Source organism: Boleophthalmus pectinirostris, unplaced genomic scaffold, assembly GCF_026225935.1.
Source record: "Boleophthalmus pectinirostris isolate CB_2022bp ecotype Guang Dong unplaced genomic scaffold, ASM2622593v1 HiC_scaffold_3, whole genome shotgun sequence".
In the NCBI taxonomy this organism is placed as follows: Eukaryota; Metazoa; Chordata; class Actinopteri; order Gobiiformes; family Gobiidae; genus Boleophthalmus; species Boleophthalmus pectinirostris.
Genome location: NW_026571299.1, coordinates 8,272,448 through 8,290,407, shown reverse-complemented (window position 1 = coordinate 8,290,407; position 17,960 = coordinate 8,272,448). Strand labels below are relative to the sequence as shown.

The 17,960-nt window shown below is 41.5% G+C and overlaps 1 protein-coding gene across 1 annotated transcript in view; it reads right to left on the bottom strand.

The window, feature by feature from the left end:
• The window catches only part of b4galt1l (DP-Gal:betaGlcNAc beta 1,4- galactosyltransferase, polypeptide 1, like), a 50,518-nt gene extending 32,946 nt beyond the window's left edge, over positions 1–17,572 (bottom strand). The window contains exons 1-2 of the mRNA XM_020933425.2: positions 16,698–17,572; positions 1,353–1,591 (exon numbers count right to left, since the gene is read on the bottom strand). Coding sequence (XP_020789084.1) covers positions 1,353–1,591; positions 16,698–17,076 — 618 coding nt within the window. The 5' untranslated portion in view covers positions 17,077–17,572. The remainder of the gene's footprint in view (positions 1–1,352; positions 1,592–16,697) is intronic.
• Between the last annotated feature and the right edge of the window lie 388 nt (positions 17,573–17,960).

The window sequence follows — 17,960 nt, the reverse complement described above, 5'->3', positions numbered from 1 at the left end:
GTAGCTTTACTTGTACATGTAGTTTTATCTGTACCTATAGCTGTACCTGTACCTGTAGTTTTACCTGTACCTTTACCTGTAGTTTTACCTGTACCTATAGCTGCCCCTGTAGTTTTACCTGTACATTTACTTGTACCTGTAGTTTTATCTGTACGTATAGCTGTAGCTGTACTTTACCTGTAGTTTTACCTGTACCTATAGCTGTACCTGTATCTGTAGTTTTACCTGTACCTTAACCTGTATTTTTACCTGTATGTTTACTTGTACCTGTACCTGTACCTATAGCTGTACCTGTACCTTTACCTGTAGTTTTATCTGTACGTTTACTTGTACCTGTAGTTTTATCTGTACCTGTAGCTGTAGCTGTACCTTTACCTGTCGGCTCCGCCCCCTGTGGGTCTCCGGGGCGACAGTCGTGTGACACAGTTGTGAGTCGATTCTCCAGAGACACGACGAGTCCCCAGCCCCAGATCACTGTTCCTAGAACTGTTGTGGTTTAAGATTACTGGAGATTAACCAGGACTAAACCAGGACTAAAACAGGACTAAAACAGGACTAAAACAGGACTGAACCAGGACTAAACCAGGACTAAAACAGGGTTGAACCAGGATCAAACCAGAATTAAACCAGGACTAAACCAGGACTAAACCAGGAGTAAACTAGGGCTGAACTAGGATTAAACCATGACAAAAACAGGACTAAAACAGGACTAAACCAAGGCTGAACTAGGGCTGAACTAGGCCCAAAACCAAGTCTGAACCAAGACTAAACCAGGACTAAACTAGGGCTAAACCAGGCCTAAAACAAGACTAAACCAAGTCTGAACCAAGACTAAACCAGGCCTAAAACAAGACTAAACCAGGACTGAACCAGGTCTGAACAAGGAATAAACCAGGAGTAAACTAGGGCTGAACTAGGACTAAAACAGGACTAAACCAAGGCTGAACTAGGCCCAAAACCAAGTCGGAACCAAGGCTAAACCAGGACTAAACTAGAGCTAAACCAGGCCTAAAACAAGACTAAACCAAATCTGAACCAAGACTAAACCAGGCCTAAAACAAGACTAAACCAGGACTGAACCAGGTCTAAAAAAGGAATAAGCCAGGACTGAACCAGGACTAAACCAGGACTAAACCAGGACTAAACCAGGACTAAACTTGAGCTAAACCTGGACTAAACCTTTAAGAACAGTTATGATCTGCATGTGTAAAATGAGTCTGAATCAGGTCTGAATCAAATGTGAATCCGGTCTAAGGCAGTTCTAAATCAGGTCTAAAAGCAGTCTCTAAAGCTGGCCTAAACCAAATCTGTAAACCCGGTCTTGTAAACCCGGTCTAAACCCGTCCTCGTACCTGGTTGATGACGTAGACGCCGTAGTCGAGCTGCTGCCTCTGGAGGATGGGGTGGAGGTAGTAGAGCCAGTACTTGAGGTGCTCGTCTCGGTTCCTGAAGGGGATGATGATGGCCACCTTCTGCAGGGCCTCGCAGTCGGGGGGTTTGAAGCGCCCCCCGCTGGTGATCCTGGGATTGTCCTTCTTCACCTGCTCCAGAGACGGACCGGGCTTCATGAACTCCACCCTCAGCGGCCCCACTGCAAATCAGAAGAGACGCGCCGATGAACTCACGGTACTTTTGGGCAGAGATATGGATCAGATTTAGATTTTTTTTTACCCAATTTATGTCACTACAAACTCTCATGTGAACATAACTCTGACTAATCTGCATGTGTTTTAATATCTCGGTTTTATGGGATGATGATATGTGTTTATTATCTTTAATCTGTGTGCGACTCGAGTTATTCTCTGATCTTAAAGTCTGTCCCGTGTGTGATGGACTGAACGTTTTTGCGCCTATGTCCTGTTTTTTTGTCTTATCAAATTGATAAAAATGAGCCTGCGATGCAAACTCTGGCACATTTACACGCTGTACTACACACGCTGATTAATGCACACTGTCCCATTCTTAATAAATATAACAACTTAAACAAATAAAGCCTTTTCAGTTTCTTTTTCATTTATTTTCAGGTCGCTGGTCAGATAAAACAAATATGGGTGTGTGCTGGAGGTTTAATCCAATAGATGCAACACGAATCTCGGACTTCCGGTCATTGTGCAACGCATACTGGGAAGGATTTGCCCAAAAAGTGAGCATCAAACCTCCATGTTTGTTTTCCCAGTGAGATGTGTCTATTGTCAAAGTCGATCTTTTCAAGTCTTTTGAACCATATCGCTTTTGTTTCTGGTTCTGATATTGTCATATTTTAGTTTTGGGATTCGGACATCGTAATTGTGTGGTTGTTGGATCCTAACAGCGGAAAACGGCTCGAGAAATCTGTTTGCGAACTCCATAAATGCAAAAGGGAATCAGATGTGTGTGACTGTAAACTTCCGTTCAAACCGTTTCCCCTCCACAACCGAATCGGGCCATGGCCAATGACGTCATCACATGTCACTGGCCGTGTTTGGCGCTTTAGCGGAGAAAATAACTGTTGCGATACACTCCTCCGTGAGTTTATTAGGGCTGGGTATTGTTGAGAAGTTGCCGATACGATACATACCTCGATACACAGGCCACGATATTATACATGTCTCGATACAGTGCGCTTTTGATTTGATACGATATATTTCAATACAAAATAAAGTCTAAATCATGGCTGTGGCATTAAAAGTCTTTGTTAAACCACTTCTTCTGCAAAGTTCATATGAAACACAAACATTTAAATCATCAAAACAGTGAAAATGTCAAATGTGTCGCATAAACGAGTTTCCTTCCTCTGAACAAACAATAAAACTGTAGTTCTGTAAGAAAATAATTCAGTAAAATATACCAAAAAATACTCTTGGTGATATATTGATACACCAGCCCATGATATCGATACTGTATCGTCACATTAAACGATACGATATATTGATATTTTTGCACACCCCTAGAGTTTATGGATATAAAACAGTGCAGAAGAAGACGTGACTAGGGCTGGGTGCCATTAAGAAGTTGGCAATACGATACATATCTTGATACAGTGCACTTTCGATTCAATACAATATATTTCAAATCGATTCGATACGGTTCAATAAAAAATAAAGGCTAAATCATGGCTGTGATACTTAAAGTCTGTTAAACCACTTCTTGCGCAGAGTTCGTATGAAACATGCCGATTTTAATCCTCAAAACAGTGAAAAAAACTGTAGCTGTAACAAAATAATTTAGTCAAATATGCAAAAAAATACTCTTGGTGATATATTAATTAGAGCCCGACTGATATGGATTTTGTTGTGGCCAATATGATACCGATATAATGATAGTTGGAGCTGCCGAGAGCCGATATAATCACCGATATATTTAGTGATGTAAAAATTCACTGTAAATCTTGAATTATTTAAAAAAACTTAGGTTTGGCTCTTGTGGATTTTAAACTGGGTTTATTTAGGCAACATTTATTGTTATTCTGCCTCTTTACATGAAATGTCATAGGACTAAAGCAGGTCTAAGGCAGGTCTAAAGCAGGACTAAACCAGAACTGAACCAGCACTGAAAAAGCACTAAACCAGGACTATAACAGATCTAAACTATGTGCAAAACAGAACTAAACCAGAATTTAACCAGGACTGAGTGTCGGGACTCGGTCTCTATCTCTCTCCCTCTCTCAACCGCAAGATTAGTCCTGGTTTATTTATTTTATGCTGAATAATTTTTGCAAGTTTTTTTTACACTATGCACACGCGGCATGAAGAGAAAAAAGTGAGAAAAAGAGAAAACACGGCTCCCAATAAGGATCAGGCTCCCGTCGTTCGCTTTAAAGAGCCGGATCTAAGAGCCGCTTCGTTCGCGAACGACCCATCACTGCTAGCGAGTAAATAAACAATCGCTATTAGCCTTTAGCTGTAAATGCTGCGCGCCGCGGTAATTAATTATATGTGCAAATTTCATCATTCACACGTCTATTCACAGCTCATTTACATATCAATGCAGGTCCAGTAACAAATATACGGCCAATATAGTCACTTTACAATAGGCCAATAGAAAACGGCCTGTTTATGTGTGGGAGCTACAGCAGCTAACCGCTAACCAAAAACTTGCTTCAAAGTCGACATATTTCCAACACTCACCACTCACACAGGCTTCTCCTCACATCACAAATCTGCACTAATAAATGTCCTTTTAATCCAGACTCAAACCGATTGTCTGTAAAAAGAAAATAATCCCAGTGTTTGGATCTGTGTCTGCGGATGTAAACAAACGCACGTGACTCTCACACAGACAAATGACTCCGCAGATAAATACTGATGCGGAGCCACATATTAGGACATTTATCTGACTGTAAATTAGATTAAATGAACATAATGTAGAGAGTCTAAGCTTTATAACGACGTATAACATGCCCACGTGAAATATCGGCCCCTATCAGCAAGTATATCGGCCGATAGCCGATATGCTTCCAGGTGCTCAATTCGGCCGATAATATCGGCCAACCGATATATCGGTCGGGCTCTAATATTAATACAGCAGCTCGCGATATCAATACTGTATCGTCACGTTAACCGACACGATATATATTGATATTTCAATATTTTTGCAGACCCCTAGAGGAGATGATGCTGCAAAACTTCCGCCTCTACCTTCGTCCTTACTGAAGGTGACTGCGGATTCCCCATTTGTTTTAGAGTGGACTTTATTCACTGTGTTTATCTTAAGAGTGACATCAGTGCACACACAGGGATCATGTAGTAAAGTCGTGCGTGTGCATGAGTGTCTCGCTTTGGCCCACCTCCTCCACCCGGGCTGAAGTCCAAAAGCCTGGGCGCGGTTCGATTTCTCTCACACTGGACAAACACACTTCGCTTTAGGGGCGACCCGTGATTGGGCATCGTAGGAAAGTTTATTTTGGGACATATTTTAAATAAATAAGTATATTAATTTTATTTTTTATATAGCGAGACTGTAGAAGAGCTGGGTATATGGCTTATTTTGGACACATTTATGTTTTTCTGTGCCTTATTTCATGTTCAAAGTATATTTTATTCATTTTATTTTATTTTTTTTGTGTGTAAAATGTGTAAAACGAAATCACACGTTCCTGCTTTTACATTTTAAAAACATATACAAACTGGAGCCAGGGAACCTCTTTCACAATTTAACAGAACTATGAATTAGTTTATTTTTAAGTCTGATCTCACCAGTTTTACTTACTCTGTCCAGTTAGACCACATCTTGTAAAATAAGTCCAGCTGCACTTTCAATAAAAATAAAACCTTTTCCATCGTGTAGATCTCTGGCACAATGTCAATCCAGTTCTCAATTGTTGGTCGCTCAGGTTTAAGCCACTTACTTTGTTATTGCCGTTTTTACTTGCTGCCAATAGAATATAGACTAATCTCTTGTTTGTGTTGTTAAAACCGTCTAATATTAAGTTGACAGGGAGAAACATAATGAAAAAAACATTTGAGTCATTTTATGTTTTATAATCGCAAAGCTGCTCTAAGGTTCATATTTGTAGCCTACAGTATATTTATTTTCAATTTGAAAGTTTTGCGTAAATTATCAATAACAAAGTTAACAAACCCACTTCACAAAAACTCACACCACAAACTTCTGAGAGCACAGACCTGAGCAGGAGGTCTGAGGTGCGATTCCGACCAGAGCAGCTCCAGTCTCGTTTAGTCCTGGTTTAGTCCTGGTTTAGTCCTGGTTTAGTCCTGGTTTAGTCCTGGTTCAGTCCTGGTTCAGTCCTGGTTCAGTCCTGGTTTAGTCCTGGTTCAGACCCGGTTTAGTCCTGGTTCAGACCCGGTTTAGGTCTGGTTTAGCCCTGGTTTAGATCTGATTTATATCTGATTTAGACCTGGTTTAGACCTGGTTTAAACCTGGTTTAGCCCTGGTTTAGACCTGGTTTAAACCTGGTTTAGCCCTGGTTTAGTCCTGGTTTAGATTTGATTTAGACCTGGTTTAGACCTTAGTTCAAATTTAGACCTGGTTTAGTCCTGGTTCAGACCCGGTTTAGTCCTGGTTCAGACCCGGTTTAGGTCTGGTTTAGCCCTGGTTTAGATCTGATTTATATCTGATTTAGACCTGGTTTAGACCTGGTTTAAACCTGGTTTAGCCCTGGTTTAGTCCTGGTTTAGATTTGATTTAGACCTGGTTTAGACCTTAGTTCAAATTTAGACCTGGTTTAGTCCTGGTTTAGTCCTGGTTTAGTCCTGGTTTAGACCTTCTTTAGACCTTAGTTCTAATTTAGACCTGGTTTAGACCTGGTTTAGTCCTGGTTTAGTCCTGGTTTAGATCTGATTTAGACCTTCTTTAGACCTTAGTTCTAATTTAGACCTGGTTTAGACCTGGTTTAGTCCTGGTTTAGTCCTGGTTTAGATCTGATTTAGACCTGGTTTAGATCTGATTTAGACCTGGTTTAGACCTTAGTTCTAATTTAGACCTGGTTTAGATCTGGTTTAGACCAAAAAGTGTCCAAACAGCGTTTTTTTTTTTTTTTTTAAATAAATAAAAATAAAATGCTCATTTGATCCAAAATAATCGTGATAATGATTTTTTCCATAATCGAGCAGCCGTACACTGGAGCGTTCAGCAGGAGTCCCAGGGTCGTCACTCAGCGTCAGTGGTGGAAGGTAATGAAGTACAAAAGTAAAAATACAATATCTGTAAAGTAAACCTAAAAGTAAACCTAAAAGCTGTACTCAAGTGGGTGATTCTATAATTAAGGTTTCATTTCATGTCCACTCACTGTATTTATGAATAGCACAATTATTTCCTCAAAGCAGGTAGATTACACCATCATTCCCTCTTTTGGATGAACTTTGGGGACCTGGTAGCATTATTGATTTTTGCAGAATCAATTAATCAATATATATGCTGAAAATAGAATAGAACATGTCAGATTCACTTTATTTATTATAATTATCAGCCCCCAAATCTTTATCTGAGTAGAGTATTTTGGCTTATATAACATCCTAAATGTTAGAATAGACTTTAAAGTTTTAAAGGTCAGATGAAGAGAAGAAGTAACTTAAGCGCTTCACTGGGTCATAAAAAAGTCAAAAAGCAGCAGTGCAGGTGCTCTACGAGGGTTAAACTTGAAATATTAAGAAAATGTAGCTTACTAAAAAATGAAAAAGTGAGCAAAGTACAAACCCGAGGCGCAGCGACTGAATATATTAAAAGTTCTTTATTACATGGAGAGATGCCAGCGCGTTTCTACCAGCCAGATGGTCTTCGTCAGGGCAGAAGACTGATTTTTGTGCCTATTACTTGTACTCTGAACACTTTCTCATCCAGCATTTCTGTCAACTGGGTAACGCCTCGGATAATCCCTCGTAAAACTGCAACGGTTCAGTCTAACGTCACAAACTCAACGCCGCAGTGAGATTTGAAAACATAGTCCGGTTCCTTATATACTTTTGTGGGAATTTTTTGGGGGATTTGCTAAACTATATATTTTTGGAAAGGTTATAATATATGGAGTCAGAAAATCAATGTTTGCATTTGCCCACATGTCTTTATGGCGGCCATATTGGATTTTTTTTTTTTTTAAATGGCCGCCAAAAAACTCTTTTTGGAATATCTCAGCCTCTGAATAAGTTGAAATGTTGATTTTAACTGTTAAACCCACATTTTCAGGGTCAGGAAATCAAATGGTGCTAGTTTCAAAGCTGTAAGACCTACCCACATTAACCCTTAGATGCATAAGTCGGTCAAAAATGACCCGGTTTGGTTGTTTTCTTGCAATTTGATGTATTTCAACAGGATAATTTAAAAAAAACATATTTTTAGAGGAACATGGAGTATTACATGCAAATATTACAGTGAAATTGCAGTGTGACAGAGAAACACGGTGCACATCGCATTTACTTCCTTTAAATATCCATGAAGACGATAAGAGATTTCCAGCTACAGATAAACTCCGTCAGAACTAAAACCGGTCTGACCTCTGTTTGGATCTGCACCTGTGGGACATACTGGTAAACAACGTAGCTACGAGGGTCTGTTTAGTCACAATACTGGTACTGCTGCAGGCGAGAGCAAAGAGACCGCAAAGATCCACCGCTGAGACTTTAACTCCTGTTGGGGATGTCACAAAAACCCAAGTGTCGTGAGTCATGTCTTCAGTCCCGTTCAGACCGGAGCATCAAAAAACCTCCGAGGCGCCTCTGTTTGGACGCCTCTGCATTTGAGTTGTGCCCAGTCCCGGTCTTGTCCCGAAACGATGGTGTGTTATTATATACATACATGTATATATATACTCCACTAATGACACTGGATCAGTCCTGCTCTAGTCCTGGTCTAGTCCTGGTCTAGTCCTGGTTAGTCCTGGTCTAGTCCTGGTCTAGTCCTGGTCTAACTGTGGCCCTTTCCTGGTGTAGTCTTGGTTGAGTCCTGGTCTGGGCCAGGTCCGGTCCTGGTCCAGTCCTGGTCTAGTCCTGGTCTAGTCCTGGTCTAGTCCTGGTTTAGTCCTGGTTTAGTCCTGGTTTAGTCCTGGTTTAGTCTGGTCCTGGTCTAGTTCTGGTTTAGTCTGGTTTAGTCTGGTCCTGGTCTAGTCCTGGTTTAGTCTGGTCCTGGTCTAGTCCTGGTCTAGTCCTGGTCTAGTCCTGGTCTAGTCCTGGTCTAGTCCTGGTCTAGTCCTGGTCTTGGTCTAGTTCTGGTTTAGTCTGGTCCTGGTCTAGTCCTGGTCTAGTCCTGGTCTTGGTCTAGTCTGGTCCTGCTCTAGTCCTGGTTTAGTCCTGGTTTTGTCTGGTCCTGGTCTAGTCCTGGTTTAGTCCTGGTTTAGTCCTGGTTTAGTCCTGGTTTACTCTGGTCCTGGTCTAGTCCTAGTCTAGTCCTGGTTTACCCTGGTCCTGGTCTAGTCCTGGTTTAGTCCTGGTCTAGGTCTAGTCTGGTCCTGGACTAGTCTGGTCCTGGTCTAGTCTGGTCCTGGACTAGTCTGGTCCTGGACTAGTCCTGGTTTAGTCTGGTCCTGGACTAGTCCTGGTTTAGTCATGGCCCGGTCCTGGTCTAGTCCTGATCTAATTCTGGTCTAATTCTGGTCTAGTCCTGGCCCGGTCCGGAAAAAAATAAATAAAAAATTATTACAAAAACTCACAACTCACAACAACTGTACAACAACTCACCCTTGTGTAACAGATAATACTCCCTACAACTCACCCTTATGTAACAGATAATACTCCCTACAACTCACCTTTATGTAACAGATAATACTCCCTACAACTCACCCTTATGTAACAGATAATACTCCCTACAACTCACCCTTATGTAACAGATAATACTCCCTACAACTCACCCTTATGTAACAGATAATACTCCCTACAACTCACCCTTATGTAACAAATAATACTCCCTACAACTCACCCTTATGTAACAGATAATACTCCCTACAACTGCACAACAACTCCCCATTATGAAACAGATAATACTCCCTACAACTGCACAACAACTCACCCTTATGGAACAGATAATACTCCCTACAACCGCACAAATAAACAGAAAAATAAAGGTTTCATATATTTATATTTTAGTATTTGTCAAATCTTAATTTCTTACGTAAATTAGTAAATATTTATCCCAGATGCCCCGCCCACGTCCAACCAGGCGTCAAATTTAACACAATCTAAAATTTAACTACAATAACTGAACTGTAGAGAACTGGGATGTAATAAAAACATTAAAAAAATAAAAAAGAAGAGGCTTAGTTCCTTTTTTTTTAAAACCGTGACTGGACCGAATACTCCAGACGAATCACGCGATGCAGAAGTGGCGGTGTCAAACGGCAGCGACCTCTGACCCCGAGGCTGGGCGGGTGTTGTTTCAGCTGAAGACCCGAGCGCCGGGCCGACCCTGGACTGGACTGGACTGTGGACTGGACCGTGGACCGGCCCCCGAGACCACAGCGCCGCGCACACTGTCGCGGATTTAAAAGGTGCGTTGCGTAACTTCGCCGGTGGAGGGTCCGTCGAGGGCTGCGCAATCCGTGTGTTTTTCAAAATAAAACCAAAAATAAGAAAATGGGGGGAAAAAAAAAAGTCTCTAAAACCAAAATTTAAAAAAACAGATAATGATTTTTTCTTTTCCAGTTTTTGATTTTGTGTTTAAATGAAAAATGGAAAAAACGGATAACGGCCAGGACTAAACCAGGACTAAACCAGGACTAAACCAGGTCTAAACCAGGTCTAAACCAGGACTGAACCAGGACTAAACCAGGAAACCAGGTCTAAACTAAAACCAGGACTAAACCAGGACTAAACCAGGTCTAAACCAGGACTAAAACCAGGACTAAACCAGGTCTAAACCAGGACTAAACTAAACCAGGACTAAACCAGGACTAAACCAGGTCTAAACCAGGACTAAACCAGGACTAAACCAGGTCTAAACCAGGACTAAACCAGGTCTAAACCAGGACTAAACCAGGACTAAACCAGATCTAAACCAGGACTGAACCAGGACTAAACCAGGACTAAACCAGGTCTAAACCAGGACTGAACGAGGACTGACTAAGGACTAAACCAGATCTAAACCAGGACTGAACCAGGATTAAAACAGATCTAAACCAGGCCTAAACCAGGACTAAACCTGGACTGAGACCGGGACCAGACCGGGACCAGGACTGAGACCAGGACCAGACCAGGACCAGACCAGGACTAAACCAGGACTGAGATGGGGCTGAGACCGGGACCAGACCAGGACTGAAACCAGAAATGAGACCAGGACTGAGACTGGGACCAGATCGGGACCAGACCAGGACTGAGACCAGGACCAGAGCAGGACCAAGACTGACACGGGACTGAGACTGGGAGCAGACCAGGACTGAGACCAGAAATAAGACCAGGACCAGACCGGGGCCAGACTGGGACTAAGACCAGAAATTAGACCGGGCTGAGACTGGGACCAGACTGGGATTGAGACCAAAAATGAGACCAGGAATGAGACCAGGACTGAGACCGGGACCAGACCGGGACCAGACCAGGATCAGGCCGGGACCAGGCCGGGACCAGGCCGGGACCAGGCCGGGACCAGGCCGGGACCAGGCCGGTACTGAGACCACAAATGAGACTGGGACTGAGACCGGGAACAAGACCAGAACTGAGACCAGTTTAATAATGCTTTAGTCCTGCTTTAGTCCTGGTTTAGTCCTGGTTTAGTCCTGGTTTAGTCCTGCATCTCAGTTTAAGTCACGTAAACGGGAAACGGCCATTATCCATTTTTTCGAGTATTTATTTAAACACAAAAACTAAAACTGAAAAAACAAATTGTTACCCGTTCTTTCATTTTGATTTTGTAGACAAATAATGAATAAAATAGTTGTTTTTTTCGTTTTCTTATTTTTGTTTTTATTTTGAAAAACGAATGAACGAACGATACACGGATTCTGCTCGATTATGAAAAAAATCATTATCACGATTAATTTTGGTCAATACTGAAATTATTTTTTTGTTTATTTCCATTTATTCAGCATTTCTCTCTCAAATAAAAACACTTTCACTCAAACTAAAAATAAATATAGTCTACAAATGTTTACCTTAGAGCAGTATAAAACATAAAATTAATAAAATACACTTTGAACATGAAATAAAACATAGAAAAACATAAATAAATCCAAAATAAACTATATATCCAGCTGTTCTAAAATCTCTATACAATGAAAGTAACAGGTTTTTATTATACTTTAAACACTATTTCAACTACAAAAATGTGTTTTCTTCTTATTGTACTTTTACTTTTTATAATCTGTGTGTACTTTAGGGATGTTTTGGCCCGGTTTACTACATGTTTGCTTGGAAACGGTTACGAAATTCCCGTCATTATTATCAACCAGGAAACACAACTTTAGACCTGAAATCTCGCCAAGCTGGAGGAAAACAAAGTAAAATTCTTTCCGTGCACTGTGTAACTTTTCATTTAAGGGTCTGTCACTTGCTTGTTTCTACAGATATGACACTGCTCTGCCTGGAATGTTCCGCAGTGTGACATTAAACAGCTCTACTTTTAGATTTATTCAATTACAGGTGGTTTTATAGCCGGAAAAAAAAAATCGCAAGAAAAACACAGTTTTGCAGTAAGTGGCGTCGCCTCTCCGCAGATCTGACCCGTAGCTCGGTCCGGTTCGGTTTCCGTGACGACAGGCAGGTTTAAGGGTGCCGCTGAGACATTCCAGACAAAAGCGATAAGAAAGACAAACAAAAAAGAGAAAAGCTTTTGACGGGACGCTTCACCTGACGAACCACACAATGCACCAGGACAGGCTTTTACTGCTTTTATTCTCATTGTTAGACCTGGTTTAGACCTGGTTTAGACCTGGTTTAGACCTGGTTTAGTCCCGCTTTAGACTTGGTTTCATCCTGGTTTAGACCTGGTTTAGATCTGGTTTAGTCCTGGTTTAGACCTAGTTCAGATCTGATTTAGACCTGGTTTAGGCCCACTTTAGACTTGGTTTTGTCCTGGTTTAGACCTGGTTTAGACCTAGTTCAGATCTGATTTAGACCTGGTTTAGACCTGGTTTAGATCTGATTTAGACCTGGTTTAGATCAGATTTAGACCTGGTTTAGACCTGGTTTAGACCTGGTTTAGATCTGGTTTAGATCTGATTTAGACCTGGTTTAGACCTGGTTTAGACCTGGTTTAGATCAGATTTAGACCTGGTTTAGATCAGATTTAGACCTGGTTTAGACCTGGTTTAGACCTGGTTTAGACCTGGTTCAGATCTGATTTAGACCTGGTTTAGACCTGGTTTAGACCTGGTTTAGACCTGGTTTAGACCTGGTTTAGACCTGGTTTAGACCTAGTTCAGATCTGATTTAGACCTGGTTTAGGCCCACTTTAGACTTGGTTTTGTCCTGGTTTAGACCTGGTTTAGACATGGTTTAGACCTAGTTCAGATCTGATTTAGACCTGGTTTAGACCTGGTTTAGATCTGATTTAGACCTGGTTTAGACCTGGTTTAGATCAGATTTAGACCTGGTTTAGACCTGGTTTAGATCTGGTTTAGACCTAGTTCTAGACCTAGGACTAAAACCAGGACTAAAACCAAGACTAAAAACCAGGACTAAAACCAGGACTAAACCAGGGCCAATTTGAAGAGAACAAACATGAATTTTCAGGATGTGGTTGGTACATTCATGTAGTTTTAAAAAACATGACAATATCAAGTAATCCAAAGTATTCAGATTACGTTACTCACTTTAAGTAATTTAATGGATTACGTTACAAACTACATTTTGGGGATGTAATCTGTAATCTGTAGGGGAATACATTTTAAAAGTTATCTTCCCAACACTTTAGATAGATCTGTATAATGTCACACTGTGGAACATTCTGGGCAGAGCAATGACATCGCCATAGAACAAAAAGTTACGCAGTGCATCTTTAATAATATGATTTACTGTTTCTAGTGGTTGTTTTGGTCATTTTTAGAAGAAAGGAGGTAAATCTGCAAAATAATCTGGACAAAAATGTGTAAAAAATGAGTGTGTGTGAACTCCAGTGGCCTCTGTGGTATCAAGTACTATGTGACATCACGCAGGACTGCCCTGATTACAGCCAGTTGTTTCTGTTTACAAATCCCTGGCTATGGGGGGGGAGTTTGTTTTGTGGACACCTGTCGGACCAATCACACTGTTCTTCATACCCCCTAGCCCCGCCCCTCTCTCCTTTCACTCACATCTTTAGTTCTCCAGGTACCAATCAGTTTATCAGCTCTATCTCAAATGTGTTTGTGGATGGAGTTTATGTAAGTTCAGTTACATAGCAAAATATCTACTCAATTACAAGTGCTACTATAAAACTTGAAATATCATGCTTTTTTGCTCGTTTCCTGCGACTTACACTCTGGTGTGAGTTATATTATAAAATGTTCGCACTGACAGTCGCGAGAGGCTCTAGTCTTGTGTGTCAGTATCTAGTTCTACTATTACTCCTGTACCACTGTCACTTCACTCTACTGCGCATGTAGGTCCGGTCAAGCAGAAGTAAACAACAAGGCCAAAAATTCAAGTTAATGCATCTGATATAAAAATGTATTGAACAGATACATATGTACTCTAGTTTATGAAACTGTTGACCTTTTTTCTGTACCATTTTTGGTTCTAAAGTTCACATATGTTTTAAACAGACCATGTATGAAACATGGAACAAAAATTATTTCCCAAATTTCAAAGATCTGCAAATCATGTAAATAAATGGATGTATTTCATCATATCTTGTGTTATTCCATCTTTGAATTGTTGATGAAGGTACAGGATTTAAAAAAAAAAAAAAGTATTTAAAATGATAAAAATTTGCTTGGAAGGACTGACATATTTTATAGAAATAGTTTCCTTTCATTTTGAAGAAATATTAAAGTATTTGGAAGAAAAAAGTTGACAAATGATGTAAAATCATGCACCTTCTACTTGCTTGTACAATTTTCCCTCTGTTACTTTCCCCTCCGTTACCATGACCTTTCTTAATAAAAAATCTCGTTTTTCAACCTAATCTTGTACCATATGGTAGAAAACTATATGAAGCAAATATTCAAACCAGTTTGTTAAGGATATGTAAGTGAGAACCAAGAGTTATCACTGTTTGTATTTATTGGCCAAAAAGTGCTGCATATTTCATTCCCTCCGTTACCGACATGAGTTTTTTAATTTTTTGTCAACAACTTGAAAGAATATCACAGGTTTAACTTTACCCTGTTGGAGTGTAACTCTTTCCTACATTCTGATACTTTACTTATTTCAATAGTCCCTCTAGTTTCTGAATAAGAGCTATTTCAATGTAAAAAATCTGCCCGTTTCCCTCCGTTACTGCTTGACTGGACCCATGTCTTCTGTAGAAAAAGCCGCTGTCTCGCTGCAAATAGTGAAAAATTCAGCCGAAAACTGTAATCAAGCAGCAGAAAGTAAGTTTGGAGTGAGCGAGAAAGACGTATGTCGTGAAAATATCGTACGGAGAGATTTGGATATTGTTACATCTCTAATCGTGAGCCTCCCCACTGTATCGTGAGCTTTCCCACGATATCGCAATAAATATCGTATCGTGAGGTTCATGCCGTGACGATATCGTGTCATGAGACTTGGATATCGTTACGCCGCTACAAAACAGTGAAAATGTCAAATGTGTTGAGTCAAGAACAAGTTTCTTTCCACTAAACGAGCAACAAAACTGTCGCTCTGTAACAAAATAACTGAGTAAAATAAACAAAAAAAAATACTCTTGGCGATATATCGATACAGCAGACCACAATATCGATACTGTATCATCACATTAAATGATACAATATACCGATATTTTGACATTTTTGCACAGCCCTAATTATAACGTGGCTAAAATCTCACAAGAGTCAGTTTAGTCTAATATAAGACCAGGTTTAGTCCAGGTTCAGTCCAGTTTCTTCCCTGTTTCGTGGCTAAAATTGAATATTGCTTAAAAAACGTCTTTGAGAACGAGATTAAAACAGATTATTGATGTGTAGGCTGAAGAATAGTTCAATACTTGCCAAGATAAGTTAAGAGTTATTCTGAGTAAAGTCCTGGTTTAGTTCTGAACTCTGGACTGGCCTGGACTTGGACATTGCTCTACTAGTTTAGTTTTTTTTGGCCCAGATTAGGAGTTTTGCGACACATTTGACATTTTCACTGTTTTGAGAATTAAAATGTTTGTGTTTCATATGAACTAGGGATGGGAATTCAATAAAATTTTCTTAATCGATCGTCGGGAGAATTTTCAATATTAATTTATTGTTAACGTTTTTATATTAAATTTATTGGCCTGTGTATCGAGGAATGTATCGAAATGTGGCCTACGTATCGAAGTATGTATCGTATCGTGACCTACGTATCGAGGTATGTATCAAATCGTGGCCTATGTATCGAGGTATGTATCGTACCGTGGTCTATGTATCGAGGTATGTATCGAATCGTGGTCTATGTATCAAGGTATGTATCGTACCGTGGCCTATGTATCGAGGTATGTATCAAATCGTGGCCTACGTACCGAGGCATGTATCGTATCGTGGCCTATGTATCGAGATATGTATCATATCCTGGCCTATGTATCGAGATATGTATCAAATCGTGGCCTATGTATCAAGGTATGTATCATATCGTGGCCTATGTATCGAGGTATGTATCATATCCTGGCCTATGTATCGAGATATGTATCAAATCGTGGCCTATGTATCGAGGTATGTATCGAATCGTGGCCTACGTACCGAAGTATGTATCGTATCGTGGCCTATGTATCGAGGTATGTATCGAATCGTGGCCTACATATCGAGGTATGTATCGAATTGAGGCCTATGTATCGAGGTATGTATCGTATCGGCAACTTCTTAATGATACTCAGCTCTATTTGACACACAAATCGAAATCGCGATTGCACAGCCTTAAGTCGGTCAAATGCTTTTCGTCCGGGAGATGTTATCGGTTTGTCTGAAATGTTTCACAGTACGGCATTAAACCTTTCTATGTTTTCTATGTCATAATGTCGTTTTTTCTAGGTATTTCTGAGCTATAAAACCGTCTATAATCGGATAAATGTAAGTTAAAGGTGTTTAATGTCAACATATGAACATAACATATGGATAGAAACAAGCAACCAGAAAAGTTACACAGTGCAGCTTTAAGTACAAAAGTTTGAAGTTTTTTTTTTTGGTCCTGGTTTGTCCTCATCACGTCACGGATTATTAAAAGTATTTCCACGTGATGCAGCGGCGGACCGTCACTCACCCAACAGCGGCGATGTGTCCGGACACTTGTCCAGCTTCTTGACCGGCTCCGGGGCGCTCTGCTTCGGCTCTTTCACCGCCGCCGCCGCCGCCGTCTGCGTCTCCGTGCCCGGGTCGGTCCGTGCAGTCCCCGGGTTTCCTGGCTCCGCTGCGCCCGGCTTAGCGGTCTCCGGGGGGACGAGGTTCGAGCGGTTGTTGTTGTTGTTGTTCGTCGTGAAAAATCGCGGGTTGTGTTGCTGGTTTCGGACAAAAGCGAAGCGTAAATCGAAAGAGCTGACGTAGAAAAATATAGTCACCGATATGTGCAGGAGACACAGTAACACCACGAGTTTACAAGTTCGGTTGAGCCACTGAAAGTTGACAGACCCTTCCGCAGCCATTTTGGTCCAAGTGACAGGAAACAGATGTTTAGGATGTGAGAGTTTGTGAGAGTTTGTGAGCCCCCGAAGAGCCCCAAAGAAAGAACCGCTATCTCCTCCGGCCCGGCGTCATCTCAGTGCCCCCGGGGCCCTGGACGGTTCAACGCCGGCGGAAGAGCGGCTCCGAAAAAACTCTCCCCCCCCCGTTGAGCTCCGCGCTGATGTGACGCTCCGGGCAGATAAGGACCTATAGCAGCTTTAGCACGGTTTAGCTTCCTGGTGCCTTCAGCCGCGCTCCCCCGGTCAAACTGTCCACACGGGGCGGGGGGGAATGTTCGGAGAGTAACGGACAGTCTCGGCGTAAACGGTCCCCGGGCGCGGAGGGAGCCGGAGGAGGGAGGCTGGGGTGCTGGTTCGGAGCCGGTTCGGAGCTGGTTTTGAAAGGCACGGCGGTGAGGAGGGAGACGGGGACACGGTGATCTGAGCGGTTCCTGGGGCACAGTGTAGCGGGGAGGGCGGTCCGTGGGGGCGGGTGGAGGAGGAGCCAGAGCCCGAGGGAGAGGGGGGAGTGTTCAGTCCGGGCACCAGCCGCGGCAGTACACCCCCAGTGCGGAAGTGACGCGCACGCGGGTTATGACGGGAAAAGAGCCCCGGACAGAACTGTGATAATTAACAGTGTTGTGAAGGTGACTTTTAAAACGTATTCCCCTACAGATTACAGATTACATACCCCAAATTGTAGTTTGTAACGTAATCCATTAAATTACTTTAGGTGAGTAATGTAATCTGAATACTTTACTTTATTACTTGATTTGCTGTAGAGAAGCAAAGACCAGGATATCATAACATAAGATGTTTTGTCTGCTAAAAGAAAATTAAAAGCCCAGACTTTATTGAACTGTATA